This window comes from Tupaia chinensis, unplaced genomic scaffold (assembly GCF_000334495.1).
Source record: "Tupaia chinensis unplaced genomic scaffold, TupChi_1.0 Scaffold000235_1, whole genome shotgun sequence".
Classification (NCBI taxonomy): Eukaryota; Metazoa; Chordata; class Mammalia; order Scandentia; family Tupaiidae; genus Tupaia; species Tupaia belangeri.
In genome coordinates this window covers 4,543,974-4,568,502 of record NW_006159713.1, presented here as the reverse complement: position 1 = coordinate 4,568,502, position 24,529 = coordinate 4,543,974, and the positions used below count along the sequence as shown (strand labels likewise).

At 41.2% G+C, this 24,529-nt stretch overlaps 2 protein-coding genes across 8 annotated transcripts in view; one reads left to right on the top strand and one right to left on the bottom strand.

Annotated features, from left to right (window-relative positions):
* RSPRY1 (ring finger and SPRY domain containing 1) overlaps nucleotides 1-20,535 on the bottom strand; it is a 54,583-nt gene extending 34,048 nt beyond the window's left edge. The window contains exons 1-2 of one of the 2 annotated variants that reach the window (XM_006148410.3): nucleotides 20,045-20,535; nucleotides 2,542-3,046 (exon numbers count right to left, since the gene is read on the bottom strand). In XM_006148410.3, coding sequence (XP_006148472.1) covers nucleotides 2,542-2,891 — 350 coding nt within the window. In that variant the 5' untranslated portion in view covers nucleotides 2,892-3,046; nucleotides 20,045-20,535. The remainder of the gene's footprint in view (nucleotides 1-2,541; nucleotides 3,047-20,044) is intronic. The other variant, XM_006148411.3, reaches the window with a different exon arrangement.
* Nucleotides 1-24,529, top strand: part of PSME3IP1 (proteasome activator subunit 3 interacting protein 1) — a 101,126-nt gene that overhangs the window by 39,380 nt on the left and 37,217 nt on the right. The window contains exon 1 of one of the 6 annotated variants that reach the window (XM_006148412.3): nucleotides 20,732-20,805. The exons of 1 other annotated variant lie outside the window; for it this stretch is intronic. The gene's annotated coding sequence lies outside the window, so the exon portion shown is untranslated. Of the gene's footprint in view, nucleotides 1-20,731; nucleotides 20,806-20,942; nucleotides 20,993-21,041; nucleotides 21,145-24,529 lie in introns of those variants that run through there. 4 more of the 6 variants (XM_006148413.3, XM_027771849.1, XM_014587784.2 and 1 more) reach the window with 4 other exon arrangements.

Genomic DNA, 24,529 nt, shown 5'->3' with positions numbered 1-24,529 from the left:
GGGAAATGAGAAAGCAAGCTGCCAGGTTTGGGACTTGAACCACGGTTGGCCATGTGGGAGTCCAGCACTTTAACCACCACACCACCTGCTGGCCCTCATGTTTGGTTTTGACAGCCAAAGCTACCATCTATGTGGGTTTGCTATTATAGCGTATAAATTTTTTCTTCAATAGCTTTCAATAAAAATAAGCTATACATCCATGTCTATACTGTCTGAATTCTGTCCGAATACTGCCGTAACCTTCCCTAGTATGTCCCTTTTCCATGTGCTCCACATCTGCCTTGTTTTTCCATTTCAGAAGAGTTATAGCTATAATTCAGTAAAAACATTTTAAAAAATTATTTATGTAATCATTTAATTTTCAAGCCACTGGGTCTGGGACTTGAACCAGTCAGCCACGTGGGAATCCAGTGCCCCAACCACCATGCCACCTGCTGGCCCAGTTAAGTCAGGTTTAAGGTAAAAGCTATAATTTTTCAAACATAAACCACTTGCCTCATATAAGTAAATTATGAGCTTTATCAACAAGGTCACTCATAATCTGAATTCTCCTGAAACTTGGAATTATAGTGCCTACCTTGCTCACATACTCCTTATTACTCTCTTTTAAAATATGGCAATCGACTTTGCACCTGTTTTTTCAGTGGGCTCATATTAACACTGCCTGTGGTTTACTTCCTTATTTGAAGACAGCTTTTCATTCTAATTTTACAGTACGAGAAATATTGTTTTAGAAAAAAAAATTATTTGAAGACAAACTTGCTCCAGTATTTTATGAAAAAGTCTAATACAACTCCAGGGATTTGTTTGTATACACTCTGATGCTATAATTTTGAGGCATAAGCAAAATTGATTTTTTTTTTTTTTTTGGAGAGATTTTCACTGTAGGGCGCATGCGCTCGCCAGACAGACAGAGAGAGACATAGAGACAGAAAGCGAGAAATCACCCCCCAGGGGGGATGGTCACGCCACAATCCCTTCTCCTCCATTCTCCTCTCGGGATCTTGGGCACGCACGCACACGCGCCCGGCGTGAGTTTTAAGCCACCGGGTCCAGGACACGAACCGCGGTCGACTACGTGGGAGTCCAGCGACAGCCATTACGCTAACTGCTGGTTCCCCAAAATTGATTTTTTACAATGTCCTTATCAAATATTTATATAATTAAACTTACTAGCAGGAACTGAAGCAACCCCTCGCTCCCAAAAGACATAAAATAAACCAAAAACTAAACAAAACTCAAACAAAGAAAAAAAATAAATAATTAAAAAAATACTACCTTCTATTGAGCAACTGTTATCTACAGAACACTATACTAGATGTTTTATATACATAATCTCATGATAATCCTCTTAAGGAAAGTAGTATTCTGGGCCAGTCAGGTGGTGTGGTGGTTAAGGCAACTGGATCCCACATGGCCAATGGTTTGAGTCCTAAGCCCAGCAGCCTGAAAGACATACCAGGCACATGTGCATGTGTACGTGTCCAGAAATGGAGAGGAAAGTGGATGAGAGGGAATGAGGCATGGTCCTCCCTTCTGAGGGAAGGGTTTCCTCACTTTATTATTTTTTTTAAAGAATTGTTTTATTTAACTTATTTACTTATTTTAATTTGACCAGAGAGGGACAGAGCAAGAGCAAGAGCAAGTGAGAAAACAAGCCACCAGTTGCAGGACTCAAACTATAGTGGGCCATGTGGGAGTCCAGCACTCTTAACCACCACGCGACCCTCCGGCCCCTCCTCACTTTATTTTTCTCTCTCTGTCTCTCTCCAGGAAGCACATGTGACCTGTAACAAATTTAGAAAAAGTAGTAAAGTATTATCCCCCAATAATGAATAAGGGAGCTTAGGTTTGGAAAAGTACTTTCCCAATGTCATACAGCCTAGTAAGGGGCTAGGCTACACTGTGAATCCCAGGTTCACCGTGGCTCTAAAATGTACACTCATGGTACTGAACAGTAAAACCTTAGCTTAAAATTTGTTTTTAATCTTCAACAATACCCTTTAATTTTAATGTCATTCAATCTAGGATTTTGTACCTAAGAGTTAGACAAAGCTGGGGAAAAGACAAAACAGGTACAGGTGTGCCCTGCAGTTTCAACTTACAAGCTTCCCAAATGGATCTAAGAGGGAAATTAAAGAAGGAGGAAGGTGATCTATGTCCTTATGCTGCCAACAGAAGTTGCATGCAGCCATAACTTGGGTAAAACAACTTACCTTCAGTATCCAGTCAGTGGAATAGATGGGTAAGCACTAACAGTGAGCGTTCATATTTACTATACTCCCTAATAAAGATCACAGCTTTGATTAGTGCTTTTTGCTACAGAATGGATTTGACATTTCTAGATAGAAATAGATAACAAGTAAAAACATCAAACCTTATAATTTACTCTGCCACCAGAGGAGAAATAAAACATTCTCACTTGCCCTGCAAGCAAAAGTCTTGGTAAATACATCCTAATGAGCTGAAGGAGTCCAACAGTGGTGGTTCTTGGCAGGACACTTTCCTTACACTGGAGGAAGCTGGGAGTCAGATACTTACTTATCTACAAGAGTCCTTATTACAGCCAGTGTGTCCAGCACCAGCCCGTCTACATTTTGTTTCTTTCTCCTTGGCTCATGTGGTCCTCGGCCTCTCCTTGGTGGCCGAACAGGGTCCCGGGGTTGGCTCCTTGTGTCAGCAGTGGGTAATGCACTGTTTTCGGCCTGCTGCTGCTGAGCGTCAACACTGTCTTCTGCACCACTGTCATCTCGGCAGATACAAGAATTACCCATGGTAGTAGTGGCACCTCTAGTCCCCAGGAAGCGGGCTATGTGCTCTTCGAGAGTCAACAGCAGACCCTGGCCAAGGCTTCTGCTCGCTAAGAACACGGCCCAACCAAAGACAATCATTTAGATAGTTTTCAGTTTTCCAAGTACTGTTTTCATAATCCGGAATTCAGGGACTTGCATCCTATTTGTTTTTAACAACTGAATGCTGAAGAAAGTTGCAGAGCTGATCTCCAACATTATCAACTACAGGGAACCCTGGTCATCCAATGGTAGTTCTAAAAGAAAAAGAGGAAAAGAAAAGGAAAATTAATAGAAGGTTCTTAGCTATTCAGTTATGCAAATTTCCCTAGTTTACTTTTACAAATATTAGGATGAATTGTCTTTGGTTATTTAATCTATTTTTTAAAAGAATTATTTATTCGGTTTTGTTATTATTCTAATATGACCAGAGAGAGACAGAGTGGGAAAGTGAGAAAGCAAGTCACCAGGTCCAAAACTCGAATCATGGTCAGCCATGTGGGAGTCCAGTGCCTCAACTACCACACCACCTGCCGGCCCCTGTCTTTGGTTATTTTAATGTTTCCAACATGAAGTGGTAGCCTTAGACAAAAGAATCAACAATCAATAATTCCTTTTTATCATTACATTATAAAGTTAATGGCTAAAGGGAACCGGCAGTTAGCGTAATGGCTATGTCGCTGGACTCCCACGTAGTCGACAGCGGTTCGTGTCCCGGACCCGGTGGCTTAAAACTCACGCCGGGTGCGTGTGCGTGCGTGCCCAAGATCCCGAGAGGAGAATGGAGGAGAAGGGATTGCGGCGTGATCATCCCCCCTGGGGGGTGATTTCTCGCTTTCTGTCTCTCTGTCTATCTCGCGAGCGCACGCGCCCTACAGTGAAAATCTCTCTCTCAAAAAAAAAAAGTTAATGGCTAAATAGTGTCCTTGTAAACAACAGGAGTTGCAATTGATTTTTAAAATCAATCTGGCCAGCAGATGACATAGTAGTTAAGTCACTGGTCTCCCACATGGTTGATGGTGGTTTAAGTCCCGGATCCAGTAGTTTGAAATCACTCCAGGCACATGTGCATGGCTGTCCAAGATTGTGGGAGGAGAAAGGGGAAGGGACTGTGGCATGGTCACCCCCTGGGGGGATGATTTCTCACCTTCCTTCTCACTGTTTCTGTCTGTCTCTCTCTCTCTCTGGTGAGCACACACACACACACACACACACACACCATTAAGGCAAAAAAATATTTTTGTGTGTAGGGACCAGGTCATGGCGCAATGATAATGCATGGGAAAGTCCCAGATTCTTATTCTGGGACCTCTCTCAGTATGCTGGGCATGCACATGTGTGCCTGTGATCTGGGCCAGCTGAGGCTAGGGGTGGATCATGACATAAGGACCCTGTTGGGGGTACCTATCACTATCTCTCTCTCATGGAATAAGTAAACTTAAAAACAAAAACCTGTATATGTTGTTTTTTCTATGTATACAGAAATATTTTAGAATAATGTGTAATTTTTAAGGGCTCCTTTTGTCATAAAAGTTACAACACAGGTGTCATAGCATCCATTTCATAGCAAGACGAATAAAAGGATAGTGTTCTAATTAAATTATCCAAAGTACAGGGATTTACAGAAATCACACAAATAGTTACAAAGTTTTCCTGTTATGTAAGCAAGACCCTGTTTTGAGAAAGATAAATTTATGTCACAAAGTTACATTTTAGCACTTATCAGTTTGTTGTATAACATGTACAAATTTAAGAGTAACGTAATTATCTTTCTCTGAAAATACTAAGCACTTTTGCTGGAAATAAGGTAATAAAGATGAACATGGTGCAGTCTCTGTTCTCCACCAATATATGGATGGCCATTTTCACCCCATATAGTATGTTTACCCAGGGACAGTGAAACAGCTCTTCATCAAATTCAGATAATCTGGCTAGGTTCTAGGAAGAAGTATAGATTTGGAAGCAGAAGACTGACATGACACTGAAAGCGAAAAGTGAAAAATCACGCTGACATCACGAGACTGGGACACATAAAGAAGAGATGATGTCAGTGTATAGTCTCGACTTGACACTTGGCTATTTACAGTTAATTCTTCATATCCTGAGTACTGGCTTGGGAATAGATATAGCATTTATAATTTAGTGAGATTAGAAGAGAAAAATTGCTCACACTATTTTGGACAGATTCATAGCAGATTAATTCTTGTGCATGGGGGGAAAAAAACAGAAGAAAAAAGAGCCAGATCAAGGCAGAAAGTCTTTATAAATACATATTACATTATGGAGAGGGGAAGAGGTACAAGGAAAGGAATGAGATGGGATGCAATGGAACAAAAGAGAAGGTCAGGAGAAAGGAAAGGCAACCAAGACAGCAATGACTGAGCCAATATTGACAGGTGTTTTGGGTTCCCCAAACCAATCAGGCTGTCATTAAAATTTGGAGGCTGTACTTAAAAGGATATAACTAAAGTATACAGGTAGGAGCATGATGCAAGGACTCAGCTGGAAAGAGCTTTTTAAAAGAACACACATTTAGGGCCAACAAGTGGTGTAGTGGTTGTGGTGTTGGATTCCCACATGGCCGAACACAGCTGAAATCCTGGACGTGGAGGTTTGAAAATCACGTCAGGGGTGTATGTTGAAAATCCTAGGAGGCAAACGCACGTCAGGGGTGTATGTTGAAAATCCTAGGTGGCAAATGGAGAACGGAATGTGGTGTGGCCATGCCCCCTTGGTGGGGGCGGGGGAGGATAAAGACAGCACATTCTAAACCAGGAAGAGAAATGAAGTAATGACATCCCCATTACTGCAGGCACAATCCATCCTCCTTCATAGACTACTAAGTGATCTCAATGGATGGAATATAGTTAAGAATTTGAGGGGAGACAGGAACCAGAAATAACTCTTTTAAAGGGTCCCTAGTATAAATTTCTATTCATCTTATAAATTGTGTTGGTTTCTGTGAAAGACCAAAACCCAACATTGAAGAAGCAATGCTCTGGCTGTTTTCAGAGAAATTTTGCAGATAAGGGATATTGAAACATTTCAGATCCAAGGTTTCTTGGCAGATCTGCTAATGGGCTGGTTATGTAGCCTTGCTGATTAAGTCCCTAGAGTACTTCATAATCCTAAAGTATTATGTTAAAAGAAAAAAAAAAAAAGACTTCACCTGTTAATTAAAAAAAATTTTTTTAACACAAATGCTGTGTAAGTATAATGTGAATTTTCTCTTTTCCTCTACCTAAATTAATTATTTTGACAGAAATAAGTTAAGCACTTCATACATTGGCTTCCACACCTATTATTTTACACTTAAAAATAATTTTTTCTTCGGGGCCAGCAGGTGGCGTGGTGGTTAAGGGTACTGGACTTCCACATGGCTAACCATGGTTTGAGTCCTGGACCTGATGGCTTGCTTTCTCACTTTCTCATTCTCTCTCTCTGGTAAAATTAAATAATAATAAATAAAATAAAGTGGATAATTTATTTTTTCTTTAAATCTAGGACAATGCCATAAATACTGCTGATTTGCTTTTTAAATTAATACAAGTTTCTGTATCAGTATACGTAGAACCACTTTATCCCATTTGAAGACAGTATAGATACCCACAGTTTCGGGACCAGCCGCTGGTGTAATGGCTATCACTGGACTCCAATGTAGCTGACCGCAGTTTGAGTCCTGGGCTCACTGTCTTAAACTCACGCCGGGTGCATGTGCATGCATGCCCAAGATCCCAAGAGGAGAATGGAGGAGAAGGAACTGTGGCATGGCCATCCCCCCTGGGGGGTGATTTCTCACTTTCTGTCTCTCTGTCTCTTTTTTCTGGTGAGCACATGTGCCCTATAGGAAAACCATCTCCAAAAATAAAAAACGATACCCACAGTCTTATCAGTTTCTTACCAGCTATGTGGCTAAACCAACTAACACTTTGGGGATGGGAGAAGGGAATGGTCCAAGATTAGGTCCAAGGAAACTCTAATGGAGCATGCTTCATCCTTTGGGAAAAAGCTCTCTTAACTCCAAACTGCTTGAGGGCCCTTGGGACTGTGCTCTGAGAAGACCCGAGTTCCATTGACTTTTCTAATGCTCCAGAGCCTTTCCACACAACCAGTTATGGCAGGTAGGAAGGGACACAAGATACAAATAATAGATTCAATCCAGCAGACACAATAAATTGGGGAAGGTACACCATAGCAAGTAAGGCCAATCAGGTACTAAAACTAACTGGCAATAAGTTGCCAATGTCAGTTAATTCTCAGAAAACAAAGCACTAAAGAGGAGAGGAAAGGAGATTATATTAACTTATAGTTTAATGCCAACATTTACAGATATTTAGAACAGCCAGTAACAATGTTGAGGGGAGGGGGATGCCTGCGAGGATAGCAGTAGGTTAAAAAGAAGTTTGTTAAATCACAAATTATTTTTTTAAAAAATTATTTAACTTTATAAATAATGATTATTTTTATTATTTTTCAGTTAGATCAGAGAGAAATGGGTGGGAGTGAGAAAGCAAGCCACCAGGTCCGGGACATGAACCGTGACTGGCCATGTGGGAGTCCAGCGCCTCTAACCACCATGCTGCCTGCTGGCTACCCCCTTTTTTTAAGAGATATTTTTGCTATAGGGCATGTGTGCTTGCTGGAGAGACAGAAAATGAGAAATCATTCACTAGGGGAATAGTTATGCCACAATCCCTTCTCTTCCATTCTCCTCTTGTGATTTTGGGCACATGAACTGTGCAGTGGGTGGCCTCTGGTATCCTGTTCAAAATATGTAAGCTGAGCTGTTTAAAACAATGATCCTTGGAAAGTGAGCCACATCTTTTTTTTTTTTTTTAGTTAATTGAAACAAAGCTGTCTAAAATATAATTGTTTTGACATGAGTTTTAAGCCACCAGTTCTGGGACTTGAACTGCGGTTGACTATGTGAGAGTCCAGTGATGTAACTATTATGCCATCTGCTAGTCCCAAATTTCAAATTCTTAAATGTTAGCACAAATTTTTTTCCTAAGGCTTTAAAAATCTATGCAGTAACATATAGTATAATTTCATGGTAATTGGAAGATTACTACATGCAAGTTTTTAAAAAATCTGACTAAATTAGGAAGTGAGAAGACAAAAAAAAAATTCCCCCCTATTTACAAATTAAACTCAGGGGCATTTTTAGGTTATTTTCTTCCCAAAGAGTCATCTTCTTTGTTTTATTTTTTCAAGAGAGACTTTTGCCATAGGGCATATGCATTCATGAAAGAGACAGACAGAAAGCAAGAAATCACCCACCAGAGGGGATGGCCAAACTGCAATTCCCTCTCCTCCATTCCTCTCAGGATTTGGGGCATACATGTACACACACATGCCTGGCATGAGTTTTAAGCCTCTGGGTCCAGGACTCAAACTGCAGTCGACTACATGGGAATCCAGTGATGTTACCATTATGCCATCCACTAGTCCTGAGTCATCTTTAAATGACTCAGAAAATGATGTCAATTATAAAATTGAGTAGGAAATAGAGTTGTTTTTTTAAGTTTTCAAGTACTGTAAAACCAAAGTTGTTTTTTTTTTTCTTTTTTTCTTTCTTTCTTTTTTTTTAAGGTCAAGCTACAAACCACAAGGCATTTCAGGAAGGGACATCTATGAAACATAAAAGGACAAAAATCTAGAGCTGCTACTCATAAAGAATTTCTGGACTATGTATACAAAGTACTCTTGGGGCTTATAGTCACAGACAGGGCACATAAATGAACAAACTATGTAATCTTTTGGATTTAGCCAGCACTAAAAATACATAGCGTTTCATTCGGAAGTGGGTGTCACTCATGTCACTCTTCACAGAGAAGTTGTGACTGCTGTAGGCAAAAGATTGGGTGATAAAGCAAAACAATTATATTTTAGACAGCTTTGTTTTATCTAACTAAAAAAAAAAAAATGATGTGGCTCACTTTCCAAGGATCATTGTTTTAAACAGCTCAGCTTACAGATTTTGCACAGGATACCAGAGGCCACCCACTGCACAGTTCCTGGGCTTTGCAGTCAGATCCGGGTGCAAGTCCCAGTCCTGTACTATTTCCTGCTATACATACTAGTTCATCTAACTGTTGATACACTTTCAACACAATGGAGTAGTAATAGTTCTCACCCCACAGTACCACTGTGGATTAAATGAAACAGTGCATGTAATACATGTGGAACAGTGCCTAACATTTAAATCAGATCCAAAAATGCAAGATGTTATTATAAAATGAGCACATATCTAATCATTTATCTAATTTTTTTGAAGAGGTTTTCGCTATAGGGCGCGTGCGCTCGACAGACAGACAGAGAGAGACAGAAAGCGAGAAATCACCCCCAGGGGGGATGGTCACGCTGCAATTCCTTCTCCTCCATTCTCCTCTCGGGATCTTGGGCACACACATACAGGCGCCCAGCGTGAGTTTTAAGCCACTGGGTCTGGGACATGAACTGCAGGCGACTACATGAGAGTCCAGCAACATAGCCATTACGCTAATTGCTGGTCCTCTAATCATTATTAACTAAATAAACTGGGAGGGGAACTCTGGAGTAAGATTTAAAAGCACTAAGAAAATTAAAGAATTTATCTGTATAGAACTCCTTTAGCCTTGGGACCAGCAGATGGCATAAGGTTATGTTGCTGGACTCCCAAGTAGTCAACTGTGGTTTGAATCCCGGACCCGGTGGCTTAAAATTCATGCCAGGCACTTGTGTGTGCATGCCCAAAATCCTGAGAAGAGACTGGAGTAGGGACTGTGGTGTGGCCATCCCCCCACCGGGGGGTAATTTCTTGCTTCCTAGCACTCTGTGTGTGTGTGTGTGTGTGTGTGTGTGTGTGTGTTTGTCTGGCAAGTGGAAGTGTCCTATAGCAAAAAATCTCTCTTAAAAAAACACACACAAAAAAAACCCAAAACTCTTTTAGTCTGTACAGAACTCATTTTCTCTTATCTATAGACTATACTTATCTATACTTTTAGACAAACAAGTAATCATACCATTAGATGATGGTATTAGACTCACATAGGGTACTTAGTCAAAGTCTAATCCCTGGTCCCACCCCAAATAGACAGAATCCGAATTTCTAGGATGCAAGCCCAAGCTGTGTTTTCTTAAAAGCTCCCCAGGTGAGGCTGATGGCAGCCACCTCTGGAAATCACTATGCTAGATAATCTAACATAGAATCTGACAGAGCAGGCAGGACCTACCAACTGAATGAAGGGATGAATTGAAATACTAAAGGATGATTCTTCTGGGATCAAAAATATCAACCTCTCTTTCCAGAAAAATGAACTGAGACTATCTTTGAAGGTAGTACTTTGGTGTAGTCTGCCAAAATAACGGCTGGAATATAGTCATATCGGGGCTAGCAGGTGGTGTAGTGGCTGGGGTGCTGGACTCCCACATGGCGGACCCCCATTTGATTCTTGGACCTGGCAACTTGCTTTCTCACTTTCCCTCTCTCTCAAAATAATAAGAAATAAAATTATGTAAATAATTATTTTTTTAAATATAGTTACATTTGTTAGTGATATAATAGCACCTATCAACAATAAAAATAGTTCCAGGACCATCCTCGTGGCCTACTGGTTAAGGAAGCAGGTCTCACATGGCCGACTGTGGTTCTAATTCTTTTTTTTTTTTTTGGAGAGGTTTTTGCTATACGGCGCTCACCAGACAGAGAGAGACAGAGAGACAGAAAGCGAGAAATCACCCCCCAGGGGGTATGGCCACGCTGCAATCCCTTTTCCTCCATTCTCCTCTCGGGATCTTGGGCACGCACGCACACGCGCCCGGCATGAGTTTTAAGCCACCGGGTTTGGGATGTGAACCGCAGTCGACTACCTGGGAGTCCAGCGACATAGCCATTACGCTAACTGCTGGACCCTGTGGTTCTAATTCTGACCCTGGTGGCTTGAGAAATGTGCTAAGTACGTGTGCTCCAAATCCCAACAGGATGGAGAAATGAGGAAAGTATTGTGGTATGATCACCTCTTCCCTACTTCTGCCTTTGTGGAGTGCGTGCACGCACCTTCTAGCAAAAAAAAAAAAAAAAAAAAAGCTCTTTATATTTCCCATCTGATCACCCTCATCAGATTGAATGAGGTAGTACCCTGCTTATGGGTAATATCATCCGGGGATGACAGACAAAATGGAATGGAAAATGTGTATGACCAGAGGTTACGCAAGGCAACACTTCTATAGTTCCTATACATTAACCTTAACTTTGAAGACTACTTACTTAGCATTACTTAATGAAGATAATTTCAAGACAAAAAAAAAAAAAAAAAACCTAGTCATATATAAATACAACTATTACATCTGGGGCTGTGGCAATCAATTATCAATTGATTTAATGATATTTTTACCACTGGATGCCACTGCTTAGTAGGAAGACTTTTCTTAACCTCCAAATGACACTGACAGTACTTTAAAAATCATTATACTCTTAGAACCATTTTGCTGTAAGAGCATAATAATCGTCTTTGAAGATCTGTGAAGAAACTTCAAAAAGTTTGTGGAAAATAGAATTAAAACACAAATTCATTTTGGTATATAGTTTTTTCACATTTACATACTTTCCACGAAACTTTTGAAGACCCACTGTTATTTCTCTGAAGTGTGCTCTTATTCATTTTAATCCTCTCCATTTTAAAAAGGACTGTTTTCTCCATTTCTGTATCACTTATGATCAACTTTCTACATTATATATTTTTTAAAAGCTCCTGTAAGAGAAAAAATAAAATCAATCTTGGGGTTCCAGTAAGTTTAGTGTTAAAGCAGTGAGGTTCTGTTATTCACTGTCAGTACAAACACCACAGACCTCTACCACCATAAACAGCTCACCATAGAGACATCTGGCCAACTGGCCTAACCCTCTCTAACAAATGGTCCAGGAATTAGTGATTCATCTCTTCAAATATTTGCTTGTATTCAGTCATAATACAGATCAGTGACAGAAAGAACAGTTTCTTTTCCCTGAAAATAAGACTTCAGGATTACACTGCCCAGAAAGGAGAAGCTGTTTAAATCAATGACCATAAGGAAGAAAAACCAGACTCTGGGCAAAAAATTTCTATTCCTGTGACCTTCGCCTCATTGTTCCAAAATAGTGTTTTATGTGACTTTTTAAAGTCCCCTTCTCCCTAAAAGGATAAATTAAATAAAATGAACAGCAATAAAGTATAACATACTAGAAATTTGAATGATTATTCTCAGAAAATATTCTGACTTTTCTGAACAGTGAGTGTGTTACAAGTGATAACTTCTACTGTCAAATTTACTAATCCCTTCCAACATTTTATTATAAAAAATTTTTAAAAATACAGCAAAGTCAAATTTAAATTCACTGCTAACAATAAGCACTGATATACCTGCCACCTAAATTCTACCACTAACGCCTTAACATACTTGTTTTTATCATATATCTATTCATTTCTATATCTAATATCAATCCATCTGAATTATTTTTATGTATTTTGAAGTAAATTACAGGCTCAAATTATCACTCAAATTATTTATTTGTCCCCATGTATATCATTAATTAGACTCCAATTTTTTTAGAAGTTAAACTTACATGCAATGAAATGTGAAAATCTTAAGCATATATGTGCTGAGCTTTGCCAAATGTGTATACCCATCAACTCAAATCCTGTTAAGACACAGAATGTTACCCAAAAATGCATTTGCTTTAAAAATATCCTGTGGGACACTCCAAAGATCATAATTTTTTTACTGAAGATTGCTTTTAAATGGAGAAAAGTTGGAAGCCAACAAGACTGATTATTTGGTACTACAGTAAGTAGATTTAAAAAGTAGATATAGGGCCAGACCTGTGGCCTAATGGTTAAGAAAGCAGGATCCCACCGGGTCAACTGCTGTTCAAATCCTGACCCTAACATCTTGAAAAACATGGTGGGTGGAGAAATCTTGACACAATGGAGAAATTGAGGTGGAGTGATTTACAGCATTGCTACACTCTATTAGAGGGGTTGCTTTGTCTCTCTCCTTCTGTCTGAGCGCTTGTACCCTCTGGCAAAAAAAAAAAAAAGTAGAAATATATCGAGTATACTTTTTTAAATAAAAGAATTGTTTAATTTATTTAGTATTATTATTTTTTTAATCTGGCCAGAGGGAGGGAAGGAAAGTGAGAAAGCAAGCTTCCGAGTCTAGGGTTTAAACTGTTGTCAGCCATGTAGGAGTCTGGTACCCCAATCACCACAACATCTACTGGCTCCAAGAGTATACTTTAAAAAAAAAAAAGATTTATTCCTTCATTTATTTCAGTTTGACCAGAGAAAGACAGAGAAAGAAAAAAAGAGAAGGAAAGTGAGAAAGCAAGCCACCAGGTCCAGGACTTGAACCATGGTTAGCAATGTGGGAATGTCCAGCACTTTAACCACCACGCCACCTGCTGGCCCCAAGAATATACTTTTTTAAAAAATAATATTTATTTTATTTATTCATTCATTTATTTTAATTTGACCAGAGAGAGATACACACACACAGAGAGAGGGAAAGTGCGAAAGCAAGCCACCAGGTCTGGTACTCGATCCGCGGTTGGCCATGTGGGAGTGTCCAGCACCTTAACCACCACGCCACCTGCTGGTTCCCCCAAGAATATACTTTTTAAAAAAAGTTTCATAAGAGAGCTATCCTTGACAGGGTCTTGCTACCCAGCAATCCTCTTCAGCCTCTTAGCCAGCCAGGATTACAGCTGTATGTGGTACGTTCAGGTCAACCCAGGATCCAAACACAGGCCTCCCATATGGCTCTAGTATTGCACAGTGGCACCATACTGTCTACACTACCACAGCTGGGCCTGAAGATATTTTAACAAGAGTGTTTCTACCTCTAGACTCTGGTATTTTGTAGCAGGAGGAGGGGAGAAGATTGTGAAATACTTGGTTGGAATTTCGCTTCTCCCTCAGAAGGAAAGGTGGACATAAGGTGTTTTTACCTGCCGCTCAGGTATCTAAAACCATCTATCTGTAGTAGCAGTCAGCACTTGAGGTTTAAGCTACACAGGGTTCTATTATCTCCTGAATTATAACCTTCAAGTAGTCCCCAAAAAACTCTAGATGATTCTGACACTCCTCTCATGTGCTGAGGCTGGTTTAAAAAAGTATGCCTTTGGGGAAGCTCAGTAGTGTATTGGTTAAGGGAGCCAGGTTCCACATAGTATGTGAATCCCAGACTCGGTGGCTTGAAAAACATATGGGGCATGTGTTCCCCAAATCCCAACAGGATAGAGAAATAGATGAACAGGGATTGCAGGGAGACCACACCCCACTGGGAGGTGGGGAGTAGGGGAATGTGTTCTTTCTTTTTCTCTGTATCTCTCCAGCAAACACATAGGCCCCTCTGGCAATTTAAAAGAAAAAAGAAAGAAAGTACACTTTTGATAGCAAAGGAGATAATTATTTTTGGTTGAACTGTTAGAAAAAGAGTATCTAGAAAAAAACCTTATAAAATGTTGAGAGCTTTTTATTCCAGAAGAGTGGTGTCTGTAGTCAGGTGAGATTTACAGTGGAAAGAACTACAGAACACAATCCTAATCTGAAATGGTAAATACATCAGAAGATGTATTAAAAAGTAAAATTCAGCCTGGGATATAATAAGGAATTTCTAGAAGCTAATGATAGTAAAAAGAAGAAAGTAAATAATCTCTGCCTGAAGTCTCAAGGATTGAAAATCTTGCCTTAGACCACCAAAAAAGAAATACTAAGGAAAAATTGAGGTAGGACACCTGCAGTACAGGGGAGAAAAGCAAATGTAAGATTCCATACTGTTTGGGATTTTCCCCCCAGGAGACATGAAATAACAGGCAATCATATAGCTGTGTTATACAAATTTGAAGAAAAAGAATTCTATTAATATTATAGAAAACTCTGTTATTAAGAAAATCAAACAAAATATGTAAATAGTATAAATAGCAATGTTTTGCTTAATGACATCTACTAAGTGGTATCTAAAAACATTGAATTGCACATTCTAATAGGTATTCAATTTTATTGACTATTACTAAATGGTATCTAAAAACACTGAATTGCACATTAATTGAATACCTATTAGAATCTAATAGCTATCCAATAAATATTTTAAGTGAATTTATCCTAAAATCTGTAAAATAGAAAGTGTTTCCAAAATATTTACCACTTTTAAAACTGAGAGAACATCATTCATTAAATACATTATATGCCAATGCTTGTATGTCAGGCACTGAGCAAAGATGGAAAAAGGTCCCTCATGCTCTTGGCAGTGGGAGCAGGGGTTAGGAACCAAGAATAACAATAGGAAACACCCTTTGCTCTTTATCTAAAGCCTATAGATAAAACAACAGGTCTACTAGGAGGACTTTTAACTCCACCAGTTTCCTAGTGGAAAAGGAACCTGACAACGTTGAGGTATCTTTGTATGAGCAAGTTTTTAGGTGATTATATAAGTCATCATGAACAAAACAGGAATAAAGGTCTTCTGTTTGCATCACAACATGTTCACGTCTTAAATTATAGGACAAAATATTATCTGTACAAATATACCCACCCACATGGTAAAAGTTTAACTAAAAGCCCATAAATTAAATTGGTAAGAATAAAGCTAATTTTTTAAGAGAGATTTTTGCTATAGGGCATGTACACTCACTAGAGAGAAAGTGGAAATCACCCCCCTGGGGGATGGCCACACCATAATTTCTTCTTCTCCATTCTCCTTTTAGGATTTTGGGCACACACGCATATGTGCCCAGCGTGAGTTTTAAGCTGCCATGTCTGGACTGGAACTATGGTTGACTACATGGGAGTGTAGTGATATAACCACTAAGCCATTTCCTGGTCCTTAAAGCTAAATATTAATCCTAATGAAAGAAACAAAACAAAACAGGAATCACAATGGGAAGCTAAGATTATTTTGAGACAATCTTGATGATTCATCCCAAACTGGGTACCCTTCCCGAATACTGCACGGATCCCCATTTTGCATATGACTTATGAGAAGTTTCCCATAGGTGCCACAAACTCCCTGGGAGGAAAAGGTATTAAGAGACCACAGTTACCTCTCACATCACTTTAGTTTGGGGTTATATATACCATGTTTTAGTAATTCCTTAATAATTCACTTGGTAGGCCCAATTTAGGTGGTACAGTCTGTAGCATACTAGGCGGCAGGGTTGGAAGCCACATGACCTATTGTGCATTCAGATCTCAGGCCCCAAAATCCTGAGAATCAAGAGGACTGGTGATGGGGGATCATGGAGTGATGGGTCCTGTCAAGGGTATGTTTTCTTTCTTTCTATCTCCCTCTGTTGCGGGCATGTGCACATGCTCTGTATAATGAAAAAAAAAATCACTTGGGCATATGTAAGTATGAACAGGTATGAAGCAATAAGAATTTTAAAAAACAGACTGCATTTCCTAGGAGGAGGGGTGGGGTAGGAACCATATTTTGAGAATCACTGAATTAAGGGAATATCGGAGAGGAAACCTAATTCTTAAAGAGATACGAGGGGGTAAGACAAAATTAACACCTAAACATTAAATTACGAGGAAATATACTTATTCCATAAGTACTTCTCTTTGAGGTGTACAGAACCCATGAAATTATGCCTGGAGCCTAATTTCAAGCGCTATGTGCAGTCTATTCCTTTACAACCTTGATCAGTGTAATTCCTTGCTATTTCAAATGTATTCTTGGTTTCCAAAGGCTCACAGACAAAGGGAGATATTCTCTAAGAGGCCACCCCATTTATAAGGTAAATTTATCTGATTTAACCTTACATATACCACACATTTATGTGCAGTTACTGATTTTACATATTTAACCAGCAACTACTATCTTTTGGAATGGACACAGAGTTCTTTGTACTTCCTTTTCTAATCTTAAATGTTGGCAAGAAACCCATTTCAAAAGCTGACTTACCAAATAGATAAACCAAAGGGAGAATATTCATTCTTTTGTACTCCTAAAAACTGTAAAAATCACTTCCTAAAAGTTGTGGCCCAAGTTTTGGCATTACTACTTCCTAACTGGTTTGTTTTTCAATTTTCAGATTTGAATACCAGGAAAAACTATCCCAATGCAATAATAAATGCCTTGAAACTTCCAAAATCTGGGCTAGCTGGTGTCATAATGGTTAAGGCAGCTGGATCCTACATGGCATGGGCGGTTCAAGTCTTGGACCTGGTGGCTTGAAAAATACACCCAGCATATGTGTATGCATGCCCAAAAATCCAAAAGGAAGGAGAACTGGAGGAGGAATAAGTGTGTCCCTCCCCGGGGGGGGGGGAGGCTGATTTCTCACCCTCTCTTTCTCTTTCTCTGTCTCTCCAGTGAATGCATGCATCTTATAGCAAACTAAAAGCCAAAACCTTGAAGAGAAGCTAATCCATAGTTTATCCTCAAATAACTTTTTTTGAGAGAGAGATTTTTGCTACAGGGCACATGCGTTCATGGGAGAGACAGAAAGCGAGAAATCACCCCCACAGGTGGATGAACACACCACAATCCCTTCTCCTCCATTCTCCTCTCAGGATATTGGGCACACACACACATGCACCCAGAGTGAGTTTCAAGCTGCCGGGTATAGGACTTGAATCACGGTTGGCTTTGTGGGAGTCCAACAGCGTAACTATTATACCACCTGCTGGTTCTTCGAATAACTCCTCCGAAATAGATGACTGGTTCTATTGTGCTTCCCATCCATGGTACCTACTGATTTTCCACTTACTTCAGTAACCCTATTACTATCACATCCTACTTTATAATGATTTCACTACAAAACACAGAAAAGTCCCAATTAAAAGTATTATAATAGTGATGAAAATCCTCAAGAATTCCTAATAATTTTTCCAAACAATATGGATTCTAGAGTGCCAAATAAAGTATTTAAAAGAGATTTCCTACTTCATTCTAGCAAATTACTTCACTGTTAGGGAAAGTATATATAATTCTTTTTTTCTTTTTTTTTTTTTTTTTTTTGGAGAGATTTTCACTGTAGGGCGCGTGCGCTCGCCAGACAGACAGAGAGAGACATAGAGACAGAAAGCGAGAAATCACCCCCCAGGGGGGATGGTCATGCCGCAATCCCTTCTCCTCCATTCTCCTCTCGGGATCTTGGGCACGCACGCACTCGCGCCCGGCGTGAGATTTAAGCCACCGGGTCCGGGACACGAACCGCGGTCGACTACGTGGGAGTCCAGCGACATAGCCATTACGCTAACTGCTGGTTCCCAGTATATATAATTCTTGATAGACTAAACAATACTTCTGAATTGAAATGATTGTTGTTACAAATATACTTTAGGAACATACAATAATTTGTTGTTGTTGCTAAACTCTTGTGAAAACATAATTCAGAATTGTTGTTTTTACCCTATTTACTATAGAATAACACACTACTATACATTTATTCCCCCTTGATACTTGCTGAATGAAGTTATTTTGCTGACAACACAGAAAAAGTTCACCTAAAGTATGCTGGAACACTTCCTATAATCAATAACTTAAAAATAATCATTGGGTACAGAAACAATGAAGTGTTCGTAAAAACATAAAGTGGACACAGAAAGACATTAAGCAGTACGTCAGGTCAGCATGTACCCTGGGAAATCAGAAAGCTTACCAAAAAATCACTATAATGACCCTTTTTTTTGAAGAGCCATGGAATATAAGATTTAAAAAAACACACACACACACACACAGGAAATTCAGATCAGATTTAAAAACAAATACAACTTCAAAAATCACCAATAAATTACCTGGTATTTGGAAAACCACCTCTAACAAATGGCCCCAACCAAATATTAGTTAAAGGTCACATTATAGAACCAGTACCTTGTAACCTCATAGAGGGGATCTTCAAAGCAAGACGTCACCCCAGGAAGTGCAAATTCAACACAAGGTGAAACAGAGTCTGGGGCTACCACAACAAGGTACAATATTGAAGGAAGAAAAAAATAAAGTGGTCTCATTTACAAATAATAACTAGAGGAGGAAGCATGATATTCACAACTTGGAGAAAGCAGAGATCATGAATATAGACAAGAAATAGGAGGGCTTACAATACTCAGATCAAATCACTCGAAGGAAAATTTCAGCTGTCAGGGAAAAACTTGAAGGAAAAGATTATATATTACAGTACTAACTACTGCCAGCACCATCCGAAGTTCAAAGTATACTAAATTAAAACTCAGGGAGCAAAACCTGGTCACTCCTCCACCTCTATCTAAGTAGGGCTTGAAATCATGGGTTTAGATTATAAGTGATCTAAGAAGCTGTGACTGTTGAAGCCTTCAGTACAAGAGGCTCCCAGCACTCCATGGGTGGTCGACAACAACTGTACTGATGCAAATCCCTTGCATCTACGTAGAGCTTTACAGTTTAGAAATGCCTTCACTTTCATTCCTCAACAGTAACCCCTTTGGTGATAGAATCACAGTATCTAAACTGTCACACGCTTATAGTGTGTAAAATATTTTCACACTCTCTGTTGGTTATCTTACAGAAGAGACCCAAGGAATTTAAATTATCCCACTAAAGACGAGCAGATGGTAGGTGAGGGGCCTGGGAAACTGCAGAACTCAGTCCTTAAAGCATTTCCAACCCATAAACGTTCAAAGTACAACACTCCAAGGGGAGCAGCCACACCCGGGACACCTATTCAAGATAGGACCTGTAAGCCTCAGGCGACCGGTCATCCTGGCCTTGGTCTCTCTCCCCAAAGACAGGAAAAGTAAAGCAGCAGGCAGGGACCAATGCTTGAGCTGGAGTCACGCAGTGGGTGTTGGTAGGATGGACACACACACACACACCGGCACTGAGCCTCAAAGGAGCAGGATCCTGGGTCTGGGACACCCGGTTGGTCTTGAGAGAGAGGAAAGAACACTTTGCCATTCCCGTTTCTCTCTTGCTAGTCCCCACACCAGCTTTCCCATGGAAGGGGGTGTCTTATTCCCAGAACCGCCCAGATATCTTCTCTCTAATATCCTTAGCCAATTTTTAGCTCGGGCCTCCGAGGTAGGCGAGTCCGCTAGTTCTGGCTCCCACTCCCTTGCCCCTGTCTGCGGCGTCTCTGGATCCCAGGGCGTAGATCTCCCCGAGGGAGGTCTGCCTCCCACCTGTGCCACCTAAACCGCCAACTCCACAAAAGGAAACCCTCCCAAAGCGTCCTCCCATCTACCCTTCTGCCCCAGATACCCCCGAGGATCACCCCTCAATACCAGCCGCTTTCCCAGGAGATACCTGCCTCTCACCTGGGCCCCGTTAGCCGCAGCCTCCTCAGAAAGGCGACCCCAAAGACCCTCCTTCAGCCAATGCTCCCCTCAAAGGGGGAAACACCCTCTTCCAGGTACCTCTTCAAGGCACCCTAGGCGCGGACCTCGGCGAGAACCTCCGGTCTTGTTTCCTTGGCTCTGCTCAACGCCACCCGCTCCCGGGCCCCTTCCCGGAGCCTGTTCCAGCCCCAGACCGGTCTCCGCGCCCCACGATCGAGCGGCTGTTCCCCCCTCACAGACGTCCCCAGCCCTCTGACTCCCGCTCGCTCCGCGTCCCCAGCAGGCTTCCCAGAGCAACGCGGCCCGGCTGCTGCACTGACTTTCTCTAGTTCCAGGGCCCACCGGAGGGAGGGGGCGGCGGCGACGGAGCGACTCCTTTGTGACAGGTCCCAGAGAGCGGTAAAGATGGACGCGAGGCCACGGCGCTGCCATTACGCGCAGGGCCCTCCCCCGCTACGTACCGCCCCGTCCCTCCCTCAGTCCCCTAGGAAACGCCCCTTCCTCGGTGGCAATCCCTCTCCTTGACAGCCAATCATAGTGCAGAAACAATGACACGTGATCCCGGGGCCCGGCCCGCCCACCGGGCATGAGTTGGCCAATCCCCTTGCTGAGGTGTGAATGGCCCAATCAAGCCTCTCCCCCTCCCTGTCGGTGCACCGGATTTCCATAGTGCTCCTGGGGAGGAAGAGAGCTGTGGATTGGGTTACGCCGCCGGAAGGAGGCGGAGCCTTGTTGTGGCGGTGAGGAACAGGAAGCCCTGAAGGGTCAAAAGGAATACAAAAGCAAAGGCTGTTTTCTTTTTTTGCCCCCCCTCCCTTCTTTTTTTTTTTTTTTTTTTTTTTTTTTTTTTTTTTTTTTAAAGGCTGTCTCTTGGTTTGGGGTGGGCGTCGCCAAGGTGGGGGAGTCTCGCCTCCCGCGCGCTGGTAGGTGAGTGCGACCCGGGCCCTGGCGAAACCTGTGCTGCTTTGCTAAAGAGATGGGGAGCTGCAGCCGCTGTTAGGGTTAGGGCCTGTTCTCAGTCCGCGTTCTCTCTCTGTCTTGAATCGTCAGGGCCCAGGCTTGCGGGGCCCAGCCTGAAGGTATCTGGGTCGTGAGGGAGGTTCCCCGAGTCTTTTAGACGGGCCAGGACTGTTGGGCCTCTTTGTCGACTTTCTCCACCTTTCTGTGATACTGGGCCACTCGAACCCGGAGTAGCCGGCTCTGTTCCAGGGGTCTTGGAACGGCTCCAGCCTACTCAGGAGATGCGGGGCCCCTGATTGGACATGATTGAATCCCGGAATGTACGCGCAGGATGAAACTCATCTGTTATGTACCACATTCAGTTGCTGTGCTAATTGCATTTTCTTCTAATAGAAAATAAGCCAACCTGTCCGTTTTGCAGAAAACTTAGGAACGAAAATCGAGAATTGAAGCGTCTTGTTTGAGAGTTGGCGGCCCTTGTGAATTTTAGTCCACACAGGGAAAGGGAAGACCAATGTATTTACAGCAGTGGTGCCTAAACGTCGGTTTACCCCAAGATTTTCCGCAGCTCTTTTCAAATGAAGATTTTTAGCTTCCCACCCCCAGGTGGTCTGTCTAGGTTGGGTTTTAGGGTACCAGATGTAAGATAAGATTTATCGCTTCTTTGGACGCCATAAAACAGTTTGGAGGGCACTGCTTCTGAAATCCTTGAAAGGAATTAGTGTGTAGACTCCCTTTTGATACAAGAAGTTGAACTGAGATAAAGGCAACTTTTATACCTTTCAAATAGAGCCCAAGATGAGCTGGAAACAATTTCTAGGGGTCTGAAAGTAGAGGCTGCCCAAATTTCTTCCTCGACTGAAGTCCTAATGCTTGTAGGGGAATTCTTCATGGTTGCAAGAAAAGAAAAATTATATCAGCACCATGTATCTGGCTTTCATTCTTACTGTTTGTCTTGGGTTTTTTGTTTGTTTGTTTGTTTTCTTCCATTTTCACTATGATGTATCTAGCTATGATTTATTTTTGTTCTGTTTGGTGTTTAGACTTATTTAACTTAACTGATTTAACATAGACCTTTTCACTGTATTCTCTATGCCTCTTACTCTCTATTTTCACATCATTGTGGACAATTCCCTCATTCTCTCTTAAATTATTTCCAATCTGTTATTAAACTTGTCTAGTGGCAGCTTAAATTCATTTATTACATTGTTCCATTTCTGAAGGTCTATTTAGTTCATGCTACTATTTTACAAGTTCTTATTCCTTGCTATTAATTTCGAGGCTTAATTTTTATTTCTTTAAACAAGGTAAGCTTAGTTGTTTTATAATTTATGGTTTTTTGTTTGTTTGTTTTTAGAACTAATTTTGCTATAGGGTGTGTGCGCTTGCCAGACAGACAGAAAGTGAGACATCACCCTCCTGGGGGGATGGCCACACTTCAGTCCCTTCTGTCAGGACTGGGCATACATGCACATGTACCTGGCATGAGTTTTAAGCCACTTGGACCTGGAACTGTGGTTGACTAGATGGGAGTCCAGCAAGGTAACCATTTAACCATCTTCTGGTCCCTGGAGTGCTTTCTGTTGTCCCTTGTTCTTGCTGTCTTACTTGCCACTTACTTTTACCCTGAAGGTGTAGTTCTTAGGGTTAGTAGATGAAGGGGGTTTTTAGGCTCTGCATGCTGGTTGGACTCCTGGCTTTGACTTTTGCTTCATAATGGCACCCAAACGGTAGCTTTCAGGCTAGGGAACGCCTCAGAATGAAATCCACTTTGAATATTGAATCTTATTTCTGTTTTTCACCTTCTCCCAGATTTTGTCTTAATGCTCTATTATTTTGCTAGCTTTTCTATTTGTTTAAGAATTCTTATTTTGGGGGGATCCGCAGGTGGCATGATGCTTAGGGCACTGGACTCCACATAGTTGTCTGCAGTTCGAGTCTGCGCATGGTGGCTTGAGCATCACGCTGGGCATGTATGCGTGTGTGCCCAAAATCAGAGTGGAGGAGAAGGGATTGCACTGTGGCCACCATCCCGCTTCCTGCCTGGAATAATTTTTACTTTATCTCTGTCCAGTGATCACATGTGCTCTCTGACCAAAACCTTAAAAACAATAATTTTTTTTTTGAGAGGTTTTCGCTCTAGGGTGCGTGTGTCTTGCCAGACAGACAGAGAGAGACATAGAGACAGAAAGCGAGAAATCACCCCCCAGGGAGGATGGTCACGCTGCAATCCCTTCTCCTCCATTTTCCTCTTGGGATCTTAGGCACGCACGCACAGGCGCCTGGTGTGAGTTTTAAGCCACCGGGTCCGGGACACAAACTGCGGTCGACTACATGGGAGTCCAGCGACATAGCCATTATGCTAACTGCTGGTTCCCAAAAATAATTTTAAGTTCTAGATTTTTAAATACAGAGGTGGAGGTGGAGGATTGGTTTTAATTATAATACCTACCTCACTCTTTCCAGGAGTGAAAGCCCCCCCCTTGTCTTGATTTTGGAATGTGAGATTTGTGATTTCCGACACAAAGTTAAAGATTATTTTTGTTCATATATTTAAAATGTCCAGCACTTTTCCTTGTGGAACATCATGAACGCTATTAAAACTAAGCTTACCGGATGTTTTACACTGAGTGCCAATTCACTTGCGTATTTAGTATCTAGCACTATACCTTGCACAGAATAGGTCCTCTATAAATATTTGCTTTAAAAAAACTGAATTGGTATTTAGCCAGTGGCATGGTGGTTAAAGGAGTGGATCCCACATGGCCAACTGTGTGGTTCAGTTGGAGGATCAGACCTGGTGGTTTGAACACAGCAGGCACTCATATGTGCTTGCCCAAAGTCACAGCAGGAGGGAAAAATGGAGGAGAAGGAATTGCGGTATGACTGTTCCCCGTGGGGAGTGTTCTTTCTTCCTTTTCTTCTCTCTTTCCTTCTGTCTGTCTCTGTCTCCAGTCAGTGCACTTGCCCTTTGGCAAAATAAAAAAAAAAATAAAAAAGAACTGAATTGGTTGGCCTTGTATGATTAGAGTAATGCAGAGCCCTCTAAAGTCTTTATTTTGTTTAAAAAAAATTTTTGGACTTAGAGTAGAGTTACATAGGGGAGAAGGAAGGAGAGGATGAAGTGATTTGGTGTGTGGATTAAGTTCTGAAGCCAGCCCAGATAACAAAATAGGGTGTAATCAAAACTATTCTTGAAAATCTCTTGGGGAGCACAGCACATGGACATAGAAATACCAGTCCTGTGAAATTCCGACCACCAGGTTTTCGTCTAGCTTTGGTACTTTTCTTCCTGTGAGCCTCAGATGCAGTAGTTGGTTTGCATTTAGGAATTACAATATGTAAAAAATAGGAGTAATATTAGAATCATACATACTGAGGGAAGCATTTATATTCTGAGAGTGTGTTTATACACGTGAACCAAGAAACAGAAGTTCAGCTAAGAGAACCAATATATATATATTTTTTTTTGAGAGGTTTTTGCTATAGGGCGCATGTGTTTGC